Genomic DNA, 26,102 nt, shown 5'->3' on the forward strand with positions numbered 1-26,102 from the left:
CCCACTCAGTGTTCATGAGATTTTTGGAAGGTGAAAAAGAAGTAGCTCCACCGATTTTATTCAACACGTTATGTTCATGGATGACAGCTAACATCTAAACAAACCTTCTTGAGAAGTTATCATTTGATACTATTGAGAAATAGGATCCAACCTGAAAACACACTGCCCTCACATCACCTTTCACCAGGAGATCTTCAAATATTTCACAAGTGCTCATTAAGCACCCCCAAACTCCTGAGAGATAGAAAAGAAACAAGGATGAAGTTACAGTAGGCTTACATGAGACATGGAAAAAATTAACTTGCCTTAAGTTATAAAACAAGGTGGGGATAGAGTTCGGAACAGGGAACCTGAGCCTCCAAATCCCTGATCTAAGCACAGGACCAAAGATTCACCTGCTCCCTGATGGAGCATCCACACAAGGCAGAAATTCCTGGGAGTGTGCAAAGTGCTGTGAAGGGAGCACACTTGCCTCACAAACTGCGTGATTTCAGTGCAACATTCAACGGGCTGCTTTGCCACCAAGGAGAGCTAAAGTGAGCTAAAAAGGGCAAGATTCCATTCTCACCTGTGAGATTACCAAATACAAGCATGGTGACTCAGAGTACTTTGATTTTCCTGGAGAAGCAGGAGCAGTCAGAGAGCTGCAATATCCTTAAGTCTGAAAGAATTAATTAACAGTGAAGTATCATAAGGGGCTGGGGGAGGGGAACCTTGATTCATGCTCATCTTTAAATACATTTTCTTTAAATCATTTCCTTGTGCAATTACACATATATTACAGATAATGTTCTTGTACTCGATTTGCCTTGCTGTAAAACAGCAACATAAACATTTTCCTCCTCCCTAATATCTTTGGAATCAAAGTTATCATCTAATGAGAGGTATCCAGGGGAACAGTATTCAATACAACAAGTAATTTTTCATTTACTTCCTCTTTAAATTATTAAAGGGCAACGAAGAGAGTACAAAGAGCCAAGGTCAATTCATACATAAATATTTAGCTTGGAGATGCAATTCCTGCTTCCATTACTTTGCTCTATTTCATTACTGTGTCCTATGGACATGTACTGCCAGGAAACTGCAGTTTAAGTTTCCAGGTTTTTGTCTCGTACTGAGTTCCCATAAAAGAAAAGTTCCAAGTTCCATCAATTTCTGAACAATTAACCAAATTCCCATTCTGACAGACAGGCTAAGAAGTGGCAGCCCTGTCTTCCTGCATGAATTAGATGCCAGTAGAGCCTCTCTCCACAACAACAAAAAACAAATTTCTTAATCCCACCATGTTTCTCCCGCATTTTTGCAACTTGCCACAGGCTTCTTCCACAACACGGAGTCATGGAATTATTTAGGCTGGAAAATACCTCTAAAATCATCGAGTCAGACTCTTAATCCAGCACTGACCAAGCCACCTTTAACCCATGTCCCCAAGCGCCACATCCACACACCTTTTTAAGTCCCTCCAGGGACAGGGACTCCACCACTGCCCTGGGCAGCTGTGCCAATGTCTGACAACCCTTTCCAGGAAAAAATTTGCCCTAATCTCCAATCTAAACCTCCCCTGGCCCAGCCTGAGGCCGTTCCCTCTCCTCCTGTCCCTGTTCCCTGGGAGCAGAGCCCGACCCCCCCGGCTGCCCCCTCCTGTCAGGGACTTGTGCAGAGCCACAAGGTCCCCCCTGAGCCTCCTTTGCTCCAGGCTGAGCCCCTTTCCAGCTCCCTCAGCTGCTCCTTGGGCTCCAGCCCCTTCCCAGCTCCATTCCCATGTCTGGCCACGCTCCAGCCCCTCAATATCGTGTCATGGGGCCCAGAGCTGTCCCCAGGATTCGAGGTGGGGTCTTCAGCAGTGCCCAGCACACGGGGACAGTCGCTGCCCTGGTCCTGCTGGGGTTTTTCAGAGATTTCAAGATCCTTGGTGTGCATTCTCAACAGAATTCCCTAACAGGCAGCAGCCTCTGGCAGGCCTGACGTGATGCACTCGTGGCTGGTTGGGATGAGCCCAAGGAGGAGAAGAACAAAGTCCATGAGCTGCTGGCAGCCCAGCAACACAAGGAGACCCCCTCCAGCAGGGCTTCCCTCCTTGTACCAACAGCTTGGCATGAACCACCACTCTCCTGTCTTCCCTCCATCAAACATGTACAAAAGTCAAACTTTCAAGACCAAAGGCTAAAAAAAAAAAAAAAATCTGCTAAAACATTTTTAACCGCTGATATTTTTTACTTCTCTTAACAGAGTTGTTACAGGGGAAAGTTTAGAGGTTTCCTAAATAACTCCAGTCACCCTGGCAGCCTCAGAACAGGAGCTGATCTGCAGATTTACTGGGCACACTCTGTGAGTACACAAACACCTGCTGCTGTGCCACAGTCAGCTCCTAGATTTTCATTTAACATAAATGGGCATTGCAGGAACACAGCAGGAATGAACAGCCACTAAATGCCTTGCAAAAGGAGAGAGCAGTCAGCAAAATGGATTGGAAGCCTGAGGGCATGAAGAAAAAGGAGAAAGTTTTCAAGAAACTCATTATAATTTGTTCTCTTTAAGACTACAGTAATATAAATGCTGAGAACAATAGCAAAAAAATACAATTGAAGCTGATTTTCAGAAGACATTAATTCCCTCAAGTTGACTGATAAATAACAGTATTTTCTCTCCTCCTTTTTTCTTTAATGGGATTCAAATGATTCAATTTAATTGCAATAGCATTGGTTTCCCCACCCAGCTTTCTACTACTCCAGTCAGTGAGCAGAGCACAGGGTGACCTTAATTGTGTACATGATGCTGATTTTGATTCAGACAAAAAGTACAAGTGCACCATGCAGTAAACACGAATTTAAAACCATAAAGCCTCAAATCCCAATTCATTGTGGTCCAACTGCCTCCTAAGCCACAATAAAATTCCTGGCAGCCCTTCATGATCACCTCAGAGAGGAGCTGCCTGCACAGCTCCACGGACATGTACCACCAATAAACTACGGGTTAAGTTTCCAGACTTCTATCCTAAATTCTCATAAAAGAAGGAATTTCAAGTGCCATTTAGTTCTGAACAATTAACTAAGTCACCATCCTGACACAGAGCCTGAGAAGCAACAGCTTTGTCTTCCTGCATGAATTAGATGCCAGTGAAATCCAAATCTATGACAGCAAAAAGCAAATCTATCGATTCCAACACACTCCTCTTAAACTTTTGTGGCTTGTCATGAGCTCCCTTTCACGACATAGAAACATACAATTGTTTAGACCTGAAAAGCACTTTTACTCTGCCCAAACAGGCGAACTTCTGTTCATATCCCTGCTTTATCAATTCTGGGGTAATGACAAAGTGATGAGAGCAAGGGTGTTGCAGTGTTACACACAGCAGCTCCTGATTGCAAAGCAGCAGCAAAAGCCCCACAGTACATTCATGCAGCCAAAAGAGAAGCCCACAAATTCCTGACCAGCTCAGGTGATGGGCTTCCCTACCACAAAGGAACACAAAGAAAAAAGGAATATTAACATCAATAAATAATCAAGCTTTCTCAAGGGTATTAGTTGCACTAATAGAAGGTTATCCAAAAAACCCTGTGCCAATCCTCTTGCAGGTCTGACTGAAAAAAAAACCACCCTATCACACACTTCTGCCACAAGACCTTTTGATGTTTATGCAAAAAATGGATAGCCCTGACTGGAGGAGCAACTACTCAATATTTTGTTTTATTCTTCCTGTTAGCTCCGTGGGCCCATGCATTATTTACAGCACGCTATGCAAACTGAGCTCTACGGAGAGAATTATTAATTTCCTCTCAGGTTTCTCCACAGCTATAGAATTTCTGGGCTTCCACCAGCATTCAGACACACTCATCACCCCACCTCAGAGCTCTGTGTTCAACCCTGTCCTTTTGAGCACTCAAAGATTAAGGATTAACCCATGCTAACATCACATTCCCCATTTGCAGCTCAGGGATTTTCAGGATTCTGCATCAACCCCACGCACAACCAACACAGCAGCCCTGACTGCAGCTGTGACATCTAACTCCCTTTTGGGGGCCTCAGCTCATCCCCCCACAGGGTAAGAGCTGATGTTCTGCCACAGCTCTCCAACAGCTCTCCCACGAGCACTCATGAATTCTGATACAGAAATAAGACATCACATGCTTAACACTCCTCCTCTCTCTGACTGGTACGTTATGTGCTCTTTAGCACCTACAAACCATACCCTGCACTTATAATTGGGCTCTGTTGTTTTGTTTGGGTTGCTTTTCTGTTTGCTCAGGGGTTTTGTCTGAGGTTTTTTGTGGGTTTTCTTTGTGGTGTGCTGAGCTGGTTGGGGGCTTTTTAATCCCACGCTCACTATTTGCCTGCAGGTTAGATAAAGTCTGAATACAGATTTGGGGGTGAGGGGGATTTGGAGGGGCAGATGATGCAATCTTGCCTTCACCATGATGCTATTGATATTTAACAGATAGGCAACAGATAATCAGATTAATTAAAGAACAGCAGAGAAGCATTAGTACTTGTTATCACTTACACTTATGCTAAATAGAGCAGCATCTTTTTTTCTCAATATACCTCCTCTTCTTTTCCCTCTTCAACAGCACTATAAGAAAGTTAGAAATTTAGAGGAAAAAAAGCCAGCAGTGGATCATTATTCAATTTGCTTTCTTATAGAATGCACCACTTTTTCACCCCTCTAAAAAAAAAAAATTGTCAATTATTTTGTCCTGTCTAAATTAAAGTGGCTCAGACAGTTTCCACCATTTCCTCTGGGACACAATTCCACAGCCTCATGGATCTGCAGTAAGATTTTCTCAATGCCCAGAGTAATTCTTTTCTTGTCTTTATCTCACTCTATTCCTTTCACTGTACATTAAATATTTCGACTTTAGTCCCCTTCCTTTCCTCTGAGGTACTCTCCCCTTCACAGCTCCATTCTCAGTTACAGATCCAGAAATTAAATGTACTTAGATACTGTAAATCTTTGCTCAAAAGAAGAGAAACTGCTGTCACTTTTGTGTACTCTCAGTGTTTTAATTTGTCACTCCTGGAAATAAGATGATGCTCGGGAGGAATATTCCAGGCAGAAAAAAACATCCTGACATATACTTTTTAAAATACAAACACAGCAGGTGGCATATTCTGCCCTGAGTGCAGTTGCTGCTTTTCAAATCCATGTTCTGTTTGATGCAAATATGCCATCAATTGTCAGTCAGTCCTCTCAAAAATCTCAGCATTAATCACTCCCAGATTTCCCTCATCCACTCAAAAATCACTCTGTGTACACCTTCACTCTGGATCTACATTGCAACATTATTCAAGATTGGTGCTAAATTTCTGCTTGAGATTCTCAACTCTGGCATTTTTTTAAAGAACTGGAAACGCGAAAGTTTACCATCACTAAGAAAAAACTTATAAAGGATCTACTTCTACATTTTCGCCTTAACTTCAATGGAAATTGCATCTGAAGTCTGAATCTGATGAGTGATCCTTATGCCACCCCCTACACAAGGAAGAGCTCTATGGGGAACCCAAACAGGATAACCCAAACCCTCTCCTGTACACTCTCTGGCAATTTTAGCATGAATTACACTTGGCAAGCAGGATGATAAGTTTGGGAGTTCATGTTGTTTCAGGTTTTCAATACCTGCAAGTCACCCTGAAGTCAGTAACCACTGGGAATTACACTAATTATATATTATATATACACTAATTTAGTATTTCTTTCACCTAAACACTCCTTTATTAAATATTCTGTTAGCAGTAACAGCTCATCAGCATGGAAGAAAAACCGCTTAAAAAACTCAAGCAAACAAATCAACCACCAAAAAAACCCACACCAAAAATCACACCAAAACCCAGGAGTGATTCAATATAGGCAACTGCCAAGTGACCTTCAAAAACAACCAAGTAACACTCCAAACATTACTTCCCAGCCATTATCAGAAATAGTTTTGTATTACTAGGAAATCAAAGTGCAAGGGTAAAGCAGATGCCCAGTGCAGCTATACCCTGTATGTTAATTTTTTTACAATAACTACGTACAGGAATATTAATAAATGCACTATAGAACATTAAAATCTTTGGCACATGGAAAAGCTTTATAATAAAAGATGCAAAGTTGAGTGATTACTTTAAATGGGTTATTTTTTCCTTGGTAAGTTCATTTAAGGACAATTAATTATACTTTCTTATTTTCACAGGCTCTGGCCTTGGCAGTCTCCAGGGTTATCCCTGTGCCAACAGAGACACTGTGTTTATTTCCAAGCTTTCCACTTCTCTGATCATTCCTACCACGTGCTGATAGCTGTTAGTACATACACCATCTCCCATGTTTTAATCATAAAAATATTTACTGTTTGCATAGGAAACCCTATTGCCAACAAAAAATTTATTCAGGAAGCTGGGGAAATGTTTTAACCAACATTTGCATAGCAAAAAAATCCTTTTAAAATTATTTTTTTTAAAAAAACCTTTTATTTTTCACTAGATCATACGGATTTATCTTCCCCAATTCACACTGGAATGTCTGAACCTCAAGAACTGCAGGGAAGCCCTCGGTTTAGAGCAGCTCTTTTTCAACAAAACTATTCTTCAGATCCTATTTGGGGAAAACTTTTCAAGTGGGCCTGGATTTAACTTATACAAATGAATAAATTTCCACCTCCCCAAATGAAATCGTGGGTGCAGTTCAAGCAGGCAGCATCTCTGTCAAGTACAAAATGCACGTGTTTGTGCACAGGAATGCCATGGAATAAGTGGGATGCTGGCAGCAACCCAGCCCTCTCTCTCTTTACCTTCCTTGCCAGGCAGGACAGCAGCAGCGGCCTCAGGGCACCTTCCAGAGAGAGAATGAGTCAGTGCTGGCAGCAGCAGCCAGACCACAGGGGCACAGAAAGCTCAAGCCACCCATCTGAAAGTCAAATTCATCAGATGACTGCACCCTGTGCAGTCAGAGCTATACAAAAAGTCTGCCTCAGTGAAAGGCTCAAAAACAATTCTTTGAAGGGAAGAAGCAAAGATGAGCGACTGATTTTAGGTGGGTGACGACTTCTGGATGTTTAGTTAGGTTTGGCTGCTGCACCAATTGAGCCACATCTGGCTGCCTGGCACAGGCTGTGACCCAGGCCCAGTGATGCACTGAGGTACCCAAAATATCCTGATCAGCTACCCTGATACAGGCAGCAGTGTTCTTCAGAGCATAAATCTATCAGGCTTTTCCTTTCACGTGCTTATTCCTTTCCATTACTGAAATAAACAGTGTGCAACTGTCATGTGAACACATCAGCAGAGCTATGAAACACCAGCTGAGCTGGAAGAACAACAGGGAGAACTACTGCTGGCATGGTTAAGGCTCTTAAAATATTAGCAACAAGCAAATATAACAGATAAACATACACTTTTCTAAGCAAACCTAGAATAGGCTGCTGGTAAATTCAATATATCCAGCCAGTTTGGTTTGGGAAGAGATGATGCTCAATCAGTGTGAAATTAAAGGCAAGAAGTAGGTGTTGCATCCCAGGTTTCAGCCTAAGGAGCAAAATTTACAGCCATGAGCTTTCTCACAATGACTCTGGTGGACAGTTAGCTTAAATAAAGGGAGATTCTATCAGTGCCGGCCACCCTTCCCAGCCTGAGAGCATCCACCAGCCACTTCAGAGCTTTATTTTATGTCTGCTTCCTCACTGTTTCTATTCCAGCAAAGTCCCCCTTCCCATCTCTCTTCATACCTGCTCTCTTCCTACTGCTGTAAATTTACCATATTGTCCTTCCCATCGCATTCTCCATCACTAACCCCCACCCAAACACCAGGATCCTGTCAGCTGCCACCCTCGCTGCTTGACTATGGCACTGCTCATGTTTCTGCTGCGACTTCTGTTTCTCTCTAATACAACTGCAAAGAAAGCATTCTTCAGGATATCAAAAAAACCCAGTAATTTGTGCCTCTAAAGCATTCAGCAGTTGGTTCCTCAAGTGTTTCAAAGTTACTACACAACAAAGCTATCCCTTCTGGTTTAATAAACAATTAAGAGGCAAAAGGGAGTTTCTATTAAAGAGGCTCATTAGGAGAGATGAGTTGGGACCATTAAAAGCTGGCAATTTCCTCTCGAGTCCAGAATGAGAAGTACCAAGCACTTTTGCTCAGCCACTTGACAAACACACCCAAGCTAAAGGCCAGACAAAGCAAAGAACAGATTTTTATATAGATAAACCTCTTTTCAACACCTCCACATGCATGGAAAACACCAGAAACAGCTCATTAACTTGTATCTTTGTGCTTTTCTACAGAAAAAAGAAAAAATTAATAAAACCTCTTGATAATAACCCAAAGCAGTGGTGAGGAGTTACATGCACACAACCTCTTGGCTCAGCTGTTTGGTGGTTTTTAAACCTACCTCTCAGCCACACACCTCTGCAGCAACATCAAAGCCATGAAATATTTCCCTGAGAAATGACTGACTGTGGTAGAAATGCACTACACTTTACTGTTTCAGCAACAACTGTTTCCATTAGAGCACTGAATTCCCACCTAGAAATGCAGAATGAGATTTGGGCTGCCTGCACATAAGTGGGTACACGTTGACAGCAAATCCCTTTTCTGGAGAAACGAACCATCAAGCTCAGCAGCTTCCCATCTTGCTGACAGAAGTGCTCTTCTGCTTATCCAGCAAATGCTGCCACAATTCCAGTAAATATGTCTAAAGGAAGGAAAGGCCCATCTATAGAGCAGCCAGACTGCTTTAATTGCCTTCTTCCTCCCCTGCTTTGTACCCTACTTCTACTAGTTGGTCACAACCACACACATTTTTCACTTCTACAAATCATCATTATCTTCTTAAAAAGAAGAAAACCACATGGCACCATTACCATCCCCAACTCCACACTTTTCCCTTAAAAAAAGAGATCCTGAAAGAGATCCACTTCACAAAGTTGTTTTATTAGCCTCTTTAGGATGTTTTTTTTCTCCCCTCTGCCATTGAAGGCAGAGCTTTGAGTCAGTACTAAGGGAATGAAGATCCACACATGTTCAGATTAAGGTAACAGCAACAAATTCAGCAGTACTGAAGTCAAAAGCAAGATATTCCAATAATATCCCCAGCCCAGCATGAAGCCCTACTTCTGCTCACACAGGTAATGATGCTTTCTTCAAATTCAAAAAGGGAAGGATTGATCCTCAACACAGAAATGGATAAACTCTGGCTTAAGTGGTAATGCTCTTGATTTTGTTGTTCTTTACAGCACTGCAGAGGACAAGAGTGGAGCAGCCCTCCTTCACTCTACAGCAGAATTCACAGCCAGGAGCTGCTTTCCCAGTGATTCAACACAGTCACTACCAGGAACAAAGCTGAGATTGACAGGGATGTATGTGGAAAAAAAAAAAAAGTGATAAACTCTGTTTCCTGTGTAAAGCCAGATCTGAAGCCGTTTCAGCTAAGAAAACTTGAGATATGGGACACTTTGAGCACTTCCAGCACAAAGGGAACAGCATGGCTGCACAAAGAGCTTTGCATAACTGGAGTGTGCTCAGGCTGCAGCACTGATCTGTGCCCACACAACATCATCAGCTGTCAAACCCCACAGCCTTTCCTGAGAGATGAACTCAAAAATACCAATGAACAAGAGCCAGGTCCCATCCTCCCAAAATTCATAAGCAGCTCAATCACTCTTCAACCACATGAGCTGCACCACTTCAAACGGCAGCAGAATTCACCAAGTCAGTTTGAATTCCCGAGGCTGCAGTCCCAGGGGGATTCTGCTGGAGAAAAGAAATCAAGCAACTGGCCTTGGATTGATTTACAAGCACTAGTTAAAAGAAAACAAGAAAATCAGAGGAGACCAAGCACTAAGTAGGTTCTTTCTTCCTGGGGTTTCTCGTCCTGTTTTACCAGGTGGATACACTTCCCAGAAATATATCATCTTTAACTGGGGCATTGAACAACACCTTAACAGCCTTCTTTTCTCCAGAGGTCCTTGGTTTCTTTAGCTGACTTATCAGCATTTTCCTCTGGAACATACAATGTCCTGTCATCCAGTGTACAAAGTATTTGGCATCTCTGAGCTGCAGTGATAGATAGGATGTATTTATTGGATATTAGAAAACAAGCAGGACTGATTAAATGATGCATAGTCCGATTAAGACACAGTAATTGTCTCCTTTACCATAAAGATGTATGATCTTTAGGGCTCACAATAATGAGTCCTAGAGGGAATTGCTTGTCACGTAATGAAAGATAGGACCAGGCTGTGAGAAGTCCTCACTGATGCCATCAACAACATCCACCACCTTTGTGTGCCTGTTCTCTTTCTCTGGCTTTGCCTGGAATGGCATTCAAAGTTAAGAGACAACACCAGGCCAGGAAGGTGGTAGGGTAAGATGCAGGTAAGGATGTCTCCAAAAAAGCAGAGACCATCTACGTGAAGGTACATCCAAGTAGTACCATCCAGCACAAACAGGGAGAGCACCAGCTAAAGCAACAAATAAAACTGGAAAATGTGAGTGGATAAAAAAGTGACTCCAGGCCAAATATATTGGCTTAAATGAGCCAAGTAATGCTGCTCCATAAAACGTTCAAGAAATACCATAAGAGCCATATACCATCTTCTTACCAAGGATATGAACAGAGAGCCAAGAAATGTCAACCCACAAACCCATCCTCAAGGAAGTGGAGCCCTCTGGTACTGAGGCAATGGGAGGCACAGAAGCTTTCCTGCATCACAGATGGAGACCTGGACTACAACTTGTTCCTAGCAGCAGGTGACCCCTGTATGCTGCTGCTTTTTAAAATACATCTAAGGAAAGTCTCATCTATGAATGTACCTACGAGCATATTTTGGAAGCTCAGTCACATATTTAATCTGTGCATTACAAGGCACCGAGGAAACAGACTGAAGCAGTTGCCATAAAAAATTAAGGAATGTCTCTCTAAAAAGACAGAGGGCTTTATATAGCAATGCACACACACATCCTGGTGCTTGTCACCCAAACACCAGAAGAGTTTGTGGAGATGTTCACCAGGCTGCAGGATTTCTGTGGCAAGCTCTCGTCAGTGAGCAAACCCATGTATACGTCAATCAGATTTTGGTAGGCGGATTTCAGACAACATCTGCTATTTTTATTCTTTTTTTTTAATTACGGCCACATTAAATCAGTCTCAAATTTGCCCATTGCCAAAATATTTAAGCTCCAATGCACACCTCTCCATTGTACATTCAGCACTTTCCATTCAAGCAAAGAACAATACTTGCCAATACACATCGTGCACCTCACTTATAAAATCACAATGAAAATTACCAGAGGCATAAAATAACTATTATGATAAATAATGAGCTTAAAAAAAACCCATACTATACACACAGAGAGAATCAGAGACACTGATCCTTCTGTGCTGAATGTTATTCAAGAGGATTGTCAGAGCAATGCTGAACAGATCAATTTATTTCCCTTTCTTCTCTCCACTTAACTGGATTTCATATACAAAAGAAATTGTTCCTATAAGAAACAACCCTTGTCCGTGGCTTTCGAGGTTCAAAGCCTCAGACCTACATCTTTACTACTGTTCAGGTTTCCATGGCAACAGATGATGGTGCCTCCTGAAAAAAATATACTTTAATATTCTACAGTAAGTGCCCCAAATCATTCTCGTAATATTAATGAAAACTAGAGCACGTGGGCCTCCACGCAGAGCACAACAGACTTTAAAAGTACAATGAAACAAGAAAAGCGGAGCTCAGGGACTTGCAGGAGGGTGGATGGTTGAAAGGGCTCTGCATTTGTAAAAGAGAAGGATTATCCCTCAGAGATTCACAAACGCCTTTATACACACAGTGACCTTTCGCTGCCACCGTCGAAAGAGGCAGCTTCACATCATCACCTTCTTAGGATTAATTGTTTACGTATTAGAAAACAAATCGAGCCAGCCGGGGATAAAAATAAAGTGGAATTGTGGCACTAACAGCTCCCCAGAGGGAGAGAAAAGTGATTATTGAGTTAAATGGCTGCATTGTTAACAATTGCCACACAGAGCAGCTCCCTCAGAAAGGCCCGTTTTTCATCGCCAATTTGCTGACAGCAAAACCTGAGCAAATGAACTCCTACTAAATTAAAGCTTCCCCAAAAATTTCCTTGCAGTTTGCTCCCTTTTCATCTTCTCTCCTCCCTGGACGAACACTGTGTAATGAACTCTCAGCTGCCATAACTTTACGATGTGGCAGCAGCCTTTGGAAACAGCCAGCTACACATCCAAGCGCTCGGGAGCTCCGCCAGCAAGACAAGGAGCAGGATAGGGGCAAAAATTAAAACAAGCACCCACATAAGAAGAAAAACAAGCATTAAATAATCTGGTGTTCAGGTCAACAGCCCCCATGTAAACCCTCTGTCCTACTTTCTGCCCCAAATGCTTTTTCACAGCTGCAAATAAATCTCTGTATTTATCCCCCCGTTGTGTTAAAAACCTTCACAAAACAGACAATAGTAAAGTGTGCAGCAACTACAAGAATACCCCACATGCTTCGGTGGCAGAAAAACTGCACACGTACTTTCAGGAGAAGAACTTCCCTGTAAGTAATGCTCCTTCAGCTCCAAAATCCTGAAAGAACTGGGAACAACTATCATTACCTGGTGCTACTTCTGTGTCTCGCATGGAAAAGTAAAGCATTTAAATTAATAGCTGACCCTAGAGCTGACAAAAAGTTTAGAACCTCGAAAAGCATATGCTCAGTTACAAATACATACAGAGACTGCAGGGAAGTGGAAGTAATTACTGGCGAGAAGAGTTATAAATAGAGTCATAGAGAAATTACATAAAGAAATGAGTGCTAGCCAGCTCCCTCAGTAGGAAACGAGGTATTCCAGGGAGAAGCCATGAGCATTCTGCTATCTCTTTGTAGTATTCCTAATTTTACAGTGGGGACAAATCACGTAGGAACAGAATACATTTCATCTTCACTTGTGCCTTTCCTAATTCCTAGTCCAGCGATCACTTAATAAATAAAAAAAAAACCAAACCCCTGCCAACAACTTGCAGAGTGATTTTTCGGGATGTTTAACAAAAGGCGGCTGTATAAACGCAGTAGGCTTTGAAAAATAATCGGAGATGGAAGGTATTTGCTTCCTAAAAGTTATGGAGAGAGCACCACCTGATGGAAGCTGCGGAAAGACGCCGATGGCTGGAGCGGCTCCAAACTTCACCGAATTTCCGGGGACAAAGTGCACCTGCTAAACTTTGCTTTTTACAATTAAAAAAAAAAAAAATCAAACCAACAGCTATAGGGATACAGGCCAGACTAATACACTTCACACTAGATATTTAGTTTAAGAGCAGAAAACTTTCTTCTAACTTCAGTACTACAAGCAGCTCAGAAAACATTAGTTATTAAAATCAGTGCCTCTTACTTTGGATGGTAGGAAGCACACTCAAGAGAAAAAGGAATACTAATCATTAAAAAAAACCTCACAGTCACTATTTCCAACTAACTGAACTGATAATTAAAACAATATTTCATGGCTTTCCTATAAATAATTGAAATATGTTACATTTTCATGCATTTAGCTCATATTACATTATCTCCCTCAAACACAAAGTGTATTCTGCCCCCTTAAAACTTTGCTATTTTCACAGAACACTCTTCTTTCCAAGCATCTGGCTAAATGATTCATCAAAAGCCCAGGATCTGATCTCAATTGATATGACAAGTGTCAAGAACACAAAAACAGTTGAAGGGAGAGAAAAGGGGGGGGGGGGGGAATAAATAGCTCCACATATTGCTTACTCAAGGAAGCAGCTATTTAACTAGGTTAGATTTCCCAGCCTCTCTAATAAATCTGTGCTTTGTGCAGTTGCCTAGCAATGTAAACAAGATCCTGCTGGTGTCAAAGCGAGCCGGATTGATGACAACATCTCCACCCAGGGTCTGCCCGGCCCTTCCAGCCAGCCTTGTCTCTGAGCCCAGCCTGCACCCAAGGGCTCGGGGGAAGGTGGACACGGTGTTCATCATCTCCAACACGCCGCTACTGCTGCTTTAAAGCAGCGAGACAGTCATCAGAGCTCTCGGTCTTACCTAACAAAAACCTGCTTGTGTTTGAGATTAACTCAACTTAGTTTCGTGCCTCCAGCGCGCCTAAATCACAAGCAGTGAGATGTATCCCTATGTTCCCTAAGCAACATAACACGGGGAAATTTTACTCGTCTTAAGTGTACAGATACGTAAAAAAAAAAAAAAGAATTTTAAAACTAAGTCGAGAGAAGAAAACTATAACTGTTTAATTCTTAGCATGAGCACAAACCGCAGTGAGAAAATTAATGTATCGCAAGATCCAAGAGAAAAACAAGACCAACGTAGCTTTGGATTACCTACAAAATAGCACAGGAGGAGAAAGGCAGCTCTATAAGCACCTGTCATCTTCAAGTAATTCAAACTATGCCTAAAGAAACTCGTAGGAGTAGGAAAATAGCCAGCTACTATTACTGTACACGTGCCAGGGAGCAAAGTACTCCTTAACATCAGCGACGGAGAAAGTGACAACTGGGAAGGAGCCGATCCGAGTGGCTGAGCCCCCCGAGAAAGTTCCTAGAGCTGGGACACGCAAGTGGTGAAACAGCTGCCCCTAAACTTCTCAGCCCAAGCCCAGAGCCCTTCCCCTGACCGGAGGGAAAAGGCAGGGCTCCCCCCGCGCCGCACATCCCGCAGCAGCCAACTCCTGCCCTGGGCTTGCGAACGCTCTTTATCACCAAAAAACGCCTCACATATCGTGAATCCCAGAATAAAGGCGATGCTTTCACGTCTTGCCACACGCAACTTTCGGAGAAGCGAGCTCCCTTGGCCCCCAGCCCCGGCGCTGTCCCCTTCCCGGCGGGACCCCGCGGAGCCCCGCACAGCCGGGCAGAGCCCCTCGCATCCCCGGCGCCTTCGGAACCGGCGGGTACCGAGGCTGCTCGCTGCCGCTGGCCAGCGCCTTCCGAGGCGCCTCCATCCCCTGCCGCTCCCCGAATGGCACCGAGAGCTCCCTGCGAGGCCGCGGGGCTGAAGGCAGGGACGAAACGAAGAGTTCGGGCTGCCAGCAGAGCTGCCCGCGACGGGGGCACCCGGGGGATGGAGGAGCGGGGCACCGGCCGGGCGGGCACCACTCACCTGGGAAGACCTGTCCGTCCGCCCTGGGCAAGAGCTGCAGAAGAAAGACGATCGCGGCAATGCCGGTCATCCTTTCCCGGAGTTCACCTGCCCTCCCCGCTGCCGCGGAGCCGCTGCCTCCCCGCCAGTATCCCCCGCATTGGTGGCTCTGCGCAGCGGCGGCCCCGACAGCCGGAGCCGCGGTGCTGCTCGGCGGAGCCGCCGGAGTGGCGGCGGGCGGGGAGCGCAGCGGGGCGGGCGGGAGGTGCCCCCCGAGCCCGGCGCAGGCCGCGCCCGCGCAGAGCCGGATCGCTGCCCCGCCGCGGCGGGGGCACCGCCGGTCCCCTCCCCCGGGAGCGGCTGCCTCCGCGGCCGGTGGGGAGGGCTGGCTTTGGGGGGTTTGAATCCCTATTCAAGCCCGGCTGCGCACACGCACAGCGCCCCGCGGTAGCGGCTGGAGCACAGCATCGCGCGGCGCAGCCAGGTTTGCTGCTCCTGCCCTGTTTGCAGCGGGGATGGCGAGGCAGCGAAGGGGCTGGCGTTAAACGGAGGGCTGGGATTGGGGGTGGGATTGGGGCCGGGAGCGGCGCGGGGATGGGATGGAGGGAGCGACCCTCTGCTGGAGCCAAGGAGGAGACACGGCAAGGGCTCGGGGGGCCTTTGATGGGGCGGCTGCTTCGAGCAGTTCACAGGCACCTACAGCTGAAAATAGCAATTTCCATCCTTATTCACTTTACTTTCGAGAGTTCACTGCTGAACACCGAGTCACACCGCGCAATGGGCACTCCCCTAGGGCTTGGCCACAGGCAGGGAGACAATTCCAGGCACAATTCTAAGAATTGCTGTCCACAGGTAACTTCTTGACCCAAAATTCATGGCTGTCCTACGGGAGGGGGGGGGTGGGTGAACCAGGGCCCTGAATAGGGAACAGATCAACATGGATCAGTCACCTGAGCTGGAATTCACACAGGAGGAGAGCAATAACCACGCGGGCAGAGCACCTGCGTGGCCACCAGCACAGCGGGGCCAGCTTCGGGCATTCACCCAGCTGCCAGCGGGCATTGCAGCGGTGGCGGGCGCGCTGTTGCGCGCAGCTGTAGCAGAGCCCCGTTCCCTGCCGGCCCTGCGCTGCTCGCCGCGTTTGTTAGCCACTGTGGTTCCCCCGCAGCCCGTGTGCCTGCGGCTCCGCCGCTGCCGGGCCCGAAGGGGGCGGTGTTGGACCGGCGGCGGCTCCGGGCAGCGCGGGGGTGCCCCGGGCACGGGCGGGCCCCGCTCCCGCCCCGAACCGCGAGAGGAACAAAGCCACGGACGCGAAGGCGCTAAATGGGTGTTTAAAACAACCGGTTTGCGTTTGGCACTAAATACTACGAGAGCTCCGAAGAGTTAAAATTACCGGAGTATGGAATTTTCTTAAGGGCCGGGATGTCCTCGGGACTCAGCCCTGGTGGGATAAGCAGAAAAAAATTCTTCACTGTAAGGGTGATCAAGCACTAGAAGAGGTTGCCTTGGGGAGGTTTAAAAGGTATGTGGATGTGGCACTTGGGGCGTGGGGTGGTGGGGGGCTTGGCACTGCTGGGTCAATGATCTTAAAGGCCCTTTACAAGCTGAACTATTCTATGATTCCGGAGTAGCCACTGAAGAATTGCACGTTGCAATCCTTGCCTGGTCAAGCAAGAGCACCACCCTGAGAGCCAACAGAGACAGCATCAGTTTGCAGCTGATACTGCCCCCTGAGCTGTTCAGAGCTCTAGCCAGAGATGAGCTTGAGAGGTCCCTGTATCTCAACATAGAATGGTTTGGGTTGGAAGGGACCTTAGAGATCACCCAGTCCCACCCCATGCCACGGGCAAGGACACCTTCCACTATCCCAGGTGTTCCAAGCCCTGTCCAGCCTGGCCTTGGACACTTCCAGGCATGGTGCAGCCACAGCTTCTCTGAGCAATCAGATCCTATGCCCAGTCCTAAAACCCTCTCCAATCAATGAAGTGTGGCCCTCTCTTTAGGTGTCAGCATCACTTCAGAGATTAAGGCATGCCTCTCATGCAGCACAAGGACAATCACAAACAAGTACACCTGGAGATAAAGGGAGAGCAGAAAACGGAACAAGAAGAAAACCTCACTAAGTCTGCTAGGCAGCAGAAACGATCCAGCCAGCAAAATAGACATGGAAACCACTGGAATAATTTTTAGATCAGTGCAAATTGCCTAGGCAATAAGAACAGAAAATATTGAAACAGAGATGGTGCTGGTAAGAAGCGAATAAAACAGTAGCAAAAAACAGCTGTATAAAAACAAATTAAAAGTTGTTTTCATATTAACTCAATAAAAAAGAAACAGAAGTCTGGCAGTCATGTTCAGAATGACAAAAAATTGGTAAACTAAGTGACTTCCTGTGGTCCAAGAAGCTCAGGGAGTGAAAAGGAGAGAAGTTTAATATTTCTTCCAAGAAAGATTTTCAACCCAAGAAGTCTGAATCATAAGCAAGGTGAAGAGGGGTGAGAGGGAAGATCTGGATAGAGAAGAAAGTTTAGAAATAAATTGTCTACAAGAACCTAGGAAAAAATGGACAAGAGACAACTGTCTTGGACATCAAATAGTGCAAACATTAGGCTGAACTAAAATTATGCTAAAAACCTTAAGAAGGATTATCAGAACTCAAAGCCTGTGAGAAAGGAAAAAAAATAGAATATAAGATGCAGGATGAGTGCAGCAAGAACAGCATAAACTGAAATTAGGCAGATACAAGCACAAAATCCCAAAGTCTGAAATTATTTCAGTTAATGACAAAGTCAATAGATATTTGTAAACCCAGGAGGATTGAAATAACCTTCCAGACAACAGCAGCATCTTTGAGGACTAGATATATAGTAGTGGGATGAAATCCAGCTATTAAAAGAAGTTGTAAGGCTGAAGAAGGGAAATGAGAAAACATGCTGCAGATAAGGAATGTGTAATTTAAAAATAAAGAGACATGCCATCAGTATAACTCATTTACAGCTCAGGGAACTCCTAAAATTCAAACAGGGCCATAATGTTGGTTCATAAACCATCAAGCAAGACAGGGACAAGTTGTGCTCCAAAACCCTGGTGCTCACCAAGCAATAACACACACAGAGGTTTTTATAATCAGTGGTTTGGAGCTGGCATGAAGAATTAAAACCTCTACAAAATGGTCTTGCCAGACTTCTACAATTCAGGGCTAGTAGGTGTTACATGATATTATTTTCTAAAAATGGCAAAGAAAAGTTCTAAGTCTGAGCCCATCCTGGTGTACAACACCACAGCTTATTTTTCTGTTACTGATAACTCTCAAGTGGCTTAAAAAAGAAAACATTGACATAAGTTCTGAAGTTTTCTTGAGCCTGTCGCTTGAGGCTTCTTGACTCTGTAAAACTGTTCCCTCACTGTGTCAAGATGAGAGGTAAAAAGTTTAATTCTTTGTTTTCCAGGGACAAGCTGTATCGTTGTGGGTGAGGAATGAAGTGCTAAACAACTGAAGGCACTGTCACATGAGGACAACAGATACATTTAATCAAGGAGATATATTAGACAAGATCAGCTCACAAAATTGAATCTGTATGTATGGTTTTGAAGGATTTAACAGAAATGTTAGTATGTAAATATCCAATCCTACTACCAGGCTAGAATGGGAAGGTGGAGGAACTCCTCCAGCCCCTGCAGTGTGTAGAACATCTCACAGCTCCAGCAAAGCTGACTCACAGACCACAGCCAGGCTGCCTCTGCTGCAGACATCACAGCTCCTCTTCCTGAAAAGAAGTACTCCACAGCCCATGTGCTGCTTCTGAGTGATAGGAAAACACCTTTTTGCAGTTCTACAGAATTCTTTGAAGGTGCACAGGTCCCCAAATCACAACTGCCACTCAAGTCTCTGGCTATAGGCAGAGTCCTAGAGGTACAGGAGAAGCTTCATTCCACAAATTCAGTAAAGAGAACCTCAGCTTTGAGAAGTTCAATACACACCAAGATCAGCCTGCTCAAGATAGGAAACTTTTTTCTCCCCTAAGGCAAGCAGTAAAGATGTACTTACAAATAAATACACACAACTTCTTTCATTACAGAGCTTCCTGTTATGCAGCATCCTGGTTTAAAAACAGGATTGATGGGTGAAAGTTTTAGTTAAACTTCAAAGGTTAGACTAAACTGAAAGTTTGGGTCTAGAGCATGATCTGTTGAGCTTTTGTCGTCATGGGTATGTGGGGGTGTTAAAGAAAGGAAACTCAACACCTCAGGCCATTCTCCTGATACCATTTGCAACTTCACCATCTGCCTTCCTGACTGCAGTTTTTTATTATTAAAAACAAAACTGTCTCTCCAGCACTGGCTTCACTTCTTTGCGCAGATCCACCCATATTTTATAGATATCTATGTGCACATACAGAAATGCCATCCCTACAGAAAAAATAAGCCCACACCACATTTGTGCATCACCTTAACCACTGAGGAGTTAATAATAAGCCAGCTCAGTGAGTATCAGGGAGAAGACCTCTGCCCAGTTGTCTGTACCCTTTAAGTGGTGCCTTACCTGTTTTTCCACTCCCACCAAGTTATCAACACAATTACAGATAATTATGTGCTCAAATACAGAGCCCAGCTGCTTTTTTCAACCTGGTTACAAGTTGAAATCATTAATCGATGTCACACACATTGGCATTGATCTCTCATGCATTATCCTCATTAATAAGTTTCTTCCTTTCTGAAGATAAGGAAATTAACTACCAGCCATCAATTATTCAGAAATACAAGTTCACCTTTAGACACGAACACAATGACACTTTCTGGGAAATGCCAAAAGGACCTGGATCTAGCAGTTTATCTCAACAATGCTGGATCATGGAAAAGCAATATATTAATACCATAGGCAGACACAAGTCAATAGAAAGGTACAGTAAGGAGGCAACATCAGAATTGCCTGAAAATGTCAAGCACCCCAGCAGTTGTTCTCCATAGCAGCAAGTTTTGAATTTAAACTGTTTGTCTTCCCATATAATAGAATGAGGGGTCAGAAGACCCTGATAAGCATATTTCTAAAAGAAAGTGCAACTTGTCCTGGGTGTACCTCAATTTATAGATCACAATTAATGGAACTGCAGAGACAGCTGTAACACAATGTCTGGTTTGCCTGGCTCTACTACACATGGCTGAACAGCAGAAGGGGCAGCACCTGGCTCCTTGTGCTGGCTGCAGACTCAGGGTGGGTGGAACCTGCACTGGGAGAGGGGATATTCCTGTTGGAAAACACCTGATCGTGCTCAGTGGGGAAAGCTCTCATGTGCAGGCTGAGATGGCAGGGACAGAAATCAGAGCCAGGCTAAAGGGAGCCCAGATCAGCAGCAGTGCAGATGCACAGCCAGGCCTTGGAGGGAACAGCAAGGCTTTTCTGAGCACCAGGAATAGCTGGTGCAGCATTTGCAGGAAGCCGCTGCACTGTTCGATGAGAGGACAGGCTGACTCTGGAGGAACAGAATGGGCACAGGCAGATTGCTTAGCCAACCTCAATTTTATTCAATATTTTTCAGATCACTCTGAGCTCTTACTATTTTCCAAAGTTTGCAGCTCTTGCAGTGCCAGCTTTAAGTTATTGTCAGGGCAAAGCACAACAGAGGTATGTCAGTGTCATTGCTGCCACCTTCTGACTCACTGAGACCTCAAGTGCATTTCCCTGCATGGAATATTTTCCCACTAATCCTATTCTTTTTAATGGTTTCCAAAGCACTGAGCAGGTAAAACTCCGGTTTTACCCGAGTTCCATCATGTACCATGATACATTTCAAGTTCTAGTACTTGATGCTGCTCACTTTTCTCGTTGAAAGTGTCCACACAAGTTTTGCTTGATATAAAATTAACCTGAATTAGATCTGGATTACATCTGGATCATCAAGCAGGTGTTCTGCACAGCCGTCCAGAGGATGCTGCCATTAAATGGGGTAGCAAGTGCCTGCTCATCAGCCACAAGAAACAGAACAGCTCCTCCAGGTAGGGGACAAATTTGTTGCTACCCAACTCAGACAATTCAGAGATTCCAATTGCAATAGGAAACCTCAGCAAAACATCTAAAAGTGATATTATATCTTTGTATCTATTGGGATTCAGAAATAACTACTGTATTTGACAGCTATGAAGGGAGAATTCCAGTTAAAGATTACTCCAAGCCCACTTTGTGGAACAGGCAATAGCATGAATGAAAAAAATGACTAATTCTAAAAATTTTTAGAAATTTTTTTAGGGCTAGAAGGAAGAACAAACAACAGTGACAAGTTTAACTCCAGCTAGCATATCTGAAAGTCATTTCTCCCCCCAAAATACATCAAGCTCAGTACAACAAATTACAGCCACTTCTTCCACTGCCTCACTCTGTCTTCCCTCCCAGAAAATGCAGAATCCTGATTTGGAAGCTAAGGTTCTACAAGGTACATGTTACACACACAAAAAAATTCCAGTAAAAGCCATTTAGGTTAATCAATGAAAAATGGCAGTCAGAGTTGCCTCAACCACTCCAACTGGTGAAACTTTGAAAAGCACAGTTTGTCAGGAAGGGAAAGCCAGAAACCTTCAGCCCTTCACACACACGAACCCACAGCAGGTTTTTCACTTCCATTCTGCAGGTATAAAAGCAGAATCTATCACTACATGGTTGTACCCCAGAAGTGCAGAACAGAGATAAGCAGGAAAAATTTCTACATGGATAGGGTAGCCAAGCATCAGAATGGGCTGCCCAGGAAGTGGTGGAACCACCATCCCAGCAAGTGTTCCAAAAAGCCTGTGGCTGTGGCACTGAGGACAGGGATTAGTTAGGACATGGTGGTGCTGCTGGGTTGACACAGTTGGACTTGATGATCTTTAAAGGTCATTTCCAACCTCACTCAATCCTGTGACTGGAAGTTCTCTAGAAAGTTCAAGAGGCCTAGAACATCAGGAATTACTTTAAGAGTAAACAAATTCTGTTAAAATTTATGACAATGTGCATTAGCTCAGAGTAAACCATAAATTGTTCCCTTATTCTCATGAGCTGTACACCCAGGGGATTTGAGTCCACACAAGGCAAGCAGCTGAGCATTGGCAGGAGGTGGAAGTCTTTCTTCTTCCTGCACAGCATGCAGAGCACCAGCCCCTGCAATGTGCCAATGAATTGTGACTAAAGAGTCACATCCATTATGTACTCCTTCAGGAAAACATGGAAGTTTCCAGTAAACTGCATGGAAAACTCAAATTCTACAGCTCCCATTTTTAATGGATTGCTCATGAAGCTCATCTAATAAAAATCTACGGAGAAATTTATAAGCTAACATAATGATAGAAAATATTTTTTCTTGGGAATTTACTGCAGCATTACAGCCAAGCATAAACTTTATCAGTTATTTGGAAAATATAGAGTGCCATAAAATAAAAGTAATTAGAATTACTGTATCTTCACTCTGCCCCCCTCAAAAAATACCACTTAATTCCTCTTTAAGACATAGCCATTCATCAGGGTTCATTAAGGCCATATTTTCCTCTCCATGCTGTGTCATTAACAGTCATTAGCAGAGGAGGCAGGAACACAGTCACACAGCAGAGCTTTATCAGCTTAGGAAACAAAGGAGCAAGCTCCTCCTCAGGCCTACGTGGTGTTAGGGACAAAGGACCTGTAGGAAACAAACCCCACCCACCCCTTCCTTCACTTTTTAGTTCAACTTTCCCTCCTCCTTTGGCCATCCCATAGCACAATGCATCTAGAAGCGTTTAGGTGAACAGTTAACATTTGAAGACACCCTCAAGACTTACACAAGGGTGCAAGGCCTTCCCCCCTACATTTCTCCGTGATGGTTCTCGATCTTTCCTATTCAAGAGCCTGAAACCTTCCATAAAGCCAAGTTTAACAAACCCCCTTGTCCTACCATTTTAGTGGCCTACTTGTTTGGCCACTTGGCCTAAAACAGACCCAGAGCCTGAGGGATGGAGGCAAGGACTGCTCACATTTCTCTTTTCCCATTAATGTTCTCCCACAGGCTGTAATCTGAGTTTGCCATAGTCAGCACCATATCCTACAGCAAGGACTTGCATTTCTGTGCAAGTCTGTATTCCCCACTGAATTCCTATAGCTATCCTAAAATCAGCTTTTAGAAATAAAACTCAATAGCTGACAGCTGGCCAAAGTCACAGAATCCCAGAATGGTTTGGGTTGGAAGAGACCTTAAAGACCATCTCCATCCCCCCTCCTGCCATGGGCAGGGACACCTTCCACTGTCCCAGGCTGCTCCAAGCCCCATCCAGCCTGGCCTTGGACACTGCCAGGGATCCAGGGGCAGCCACAGCTTCTCTGGGCACCCTGTGCCAGGGCCTGCCCACCCCCACAGGGAAGAACTTCTTCCCAATGTTCAATCTAAATCTGATCTCTTTCAGTTTGAACCCATTCCCCCTTGTCCTGTCCCTCCAGAACCTTGTCCAGACCCCCTCCTCCAGGTCTCTTGGAGTCCCCCCTTAGACACTAGAAGGGGCTCTGAGGTCTTCTGGAGCCTTCTCTTCTTCAGATTGAGCAACCCCAGGCCTCATAGGAGAGGTGTTCCAGCCCTCAGAGTGCCTCTGTGAGTCTGGGAGCCTCCCTTCTCACTGCAGACCAGTGGCCATTAGATACAAAAGTCTTTTAGTGGACCACTTGCAGTATTTTAAGACTGGACTTGAAAAGGCTGTTGAGTTGCAGACAAGTGTCACGTGAATAAATCTGTCTTTGCAGCTTCCTAAACAATCACATGAAGTGCCTTTGCCTGGGTAAGTGCTTGTAAAGCAATCAAGAACTGATATGATAACCAAATGTTTCTCTAATAGTAATTATGATTCTTTGGAAAAAACACTCCTCTAACACTAATTTATTTTCTACTTGAAAGCCAATCTTGCTAGTTATTAGATATTCTCCTTCCTATCACAATCAGTAAATTATTAAAGAGCTGACCAGGCTTTGTTTTAAAATTATTCTCTTATGAAGCTCCTTGATATATTTACCCTGAATACTGAATGATTTTGAGGCCTCTAAGGGCCCATGAATGATTTCTATTTACTACCTTTAGCAAAAAGCCTGTGGAATTAGCAGCAGGAATTTCACTTGAATCACAGCTACCAGTGGTATCTCCAGCTCACTTACACAGAGACTCTTGAAAAAAAAAAAATAATAAAAAAGGAAGAAAAAACCCCAAAACAACCAATAACACAAAAGCTCTAAGCTTTTGATGGGAGAAAACATTTTAGCCTGGGAAGTTACTAAGTGGCTGTGCACTCAAAGATGTGTGAAGAATCAGTCCCCTACCGGGAACCTGGCAAGGCTCTCTGTGCCCAAACACATCAGCTTCAGCACCTAATAGAAAACAGCATTTGAGAGAGTTCTCTAAAAGCACCTCACCTCATTTCCAGCCCTCCTGCTACAGCAATATGTGGCTATCACACTCCCACTCAAACCAGGAGCACAAATTCTTCTGATTGTATACATGACATACAGGCACACCTAAACTTCTTTAAGCTTCTTTTTCAGTTAATATCTTTTTATACATATTCAAGCACCTCATAATAACTGTGCTGAACAGAGCAGCATCATTATCTTCATTTTACAGACAGAAAAACAGACCGAGGGGTCAGGTTCTCCCAACACACTGAAGAGGTGCAGAGCAGAACTAGTTTTAGAACCAAAACATGTAATTAATACCGTGTTATCAGTATCCTTATGGCTCACAGCAGTCAAACAAAACCCATGGATGGAAAACTTAGTGAATAATCACAGTTTCCTTCCAAAAGCCCAGCTTCCAGTAAAAATATATGGAAAGGTTTCAAGTATTTGTTTAAATCAGCTTCAGACAGACTTCCCACAGGCTTGATTCACTTGATACAGCAGTGGGCTCGTGCACCAGTCCTGCCACCTCCCAAGAGCAGCTTGTTCCAGAGCTGGATGCACAGCGTGGCTTCAAACCCCCCAGACCATCCCAGACTGCTGTGCCAAAATTTGCCTTCTATTAGCACTGAGCAAGGATTGCATTCAACCAGCTGTCAGGTTTGTCTGGTGAAATAGCCATGCCCTGCTGAAATATCTCACTAAACAACATCTATTAAAACCCCGTGGAACAAGGGATACATAAATGAGCTAAATGGAGACCAAAACACCACAAATACATTTAGAATCAGTGTTTACACAAAGATTTGAGAATTCATTCAGTGTTTGTTGCACTTTTTCTATTCCTGTAAGTAACCAAAGGCTACACAGCTGTTTGAAACCACCAAGTTCTGAGCCCAGGAAGCTGGCACAGGACTGCCACCAATTTTGGTGGATGCAAGACTGAATTCAGACTGAGGTGCTCCTAAACAGGAAACAGCATCCTCAGCTAAGATTTCACCTCACCTTTAATAGATCCAATAAATCCCAGTGAATTAACCAGTCTGCCACCAACTCTCCAGCCAGCCCTCATACATAGAAAATTAATGTGAGACACAACTGTGCTAAAAACAAAATCACAAAAACCCACCCCAAAAAACCCCCACAAGCCCAATCCACTCTACACCATACCAACAAAGCCCACCTTGATATGCATTAAGTCTCAAACCATAATTTCAATTTTTATAGGGTTGGGGAATTTAGGGGTGCTTTTGTTTGTTTTAAAATCAAAATAGCATAAGCTAAATTCATCTTGGTATAGCACCACCAAATTCTGCTTCACCAAAAATTGGTCCAGAAATTCTCAGGGTGAGAATTCTAGTTCAAATACTCAATGTTTTTGTAGCTGCCATAATTGCTTTGTGCTAGAGCCAGAAATAAACCTCTTCAGTCTGCAGTAAAAGCTATATCTTACCAAGTGACATTGTAAAAGCACAACTTCCAAAGTCTATGTAATTAGGGAAATCTCACATGGGAAGGGTTTACTAATTGCATTACATGTTCGAGTGGCTTCCAGTTAGGAAGTGTTTCACCTCACCCTTATTGCTTGGGCCAGGAATGGATTTCCCCTCCTTCAGCCCTCTAACCAGACTGGGGAAACAACGGAAAAAAATAA

At 44.2% G+C, this 26,102-nt stretch overlaps 1 protein-coding gene across 9 annotated transcripts in view; it reads right to left on the reverse strand.

Annotated features, from left to right (window-relative positions):
* The window catches only part of PTPRT (protein tyrosine phosphatase receptor type T), a 434,461-nt gene extending 419,123 nt beyond the window's left edge, over positions 1 to 15,338 (reverse strand). For 7 of the 9 annotated variants that reach the window (XM_042050521.1, XM_042050503.1, XM_042050476.1 and 4 more), the window contains exon 1: positions 15,097 to 15,337. In XM_042050521.1, coding sequence (XP_041906455.1) covers positions 15,097 to 15,166 — 70 coding nt within the window. In that variant the 5' untranslated portion in view covers positions 15,167 to 15,337. Of the gene's footprint in view, positions 1 to 15,096 lie in introns of all 9 variants that reach the window. The other 2 variants (XM_042050484.1, XM_042050536.1) reach the window with 2 other exon arrangements.
* Between the last annotated feature and the right edge of the window lie 10,764 nt (positions 15,339 to 26,102).

Source organism: Corvus kubaryi, unplaced genomic scaffold (assembly GCF_017639235.1).
Source record: "Corvus kubaryi isolate FWS band 111438036 unplaced genomic scaffold, C.kubaryi_AGA036_p1.0 134, whole genome shotgun sequence".
Taxonomy (NCBI): Eukaryota; Metazoa; Chordata; class Aves; order Passeriformes; family Corvidae; genus Corvus; species Corvus kubaryi.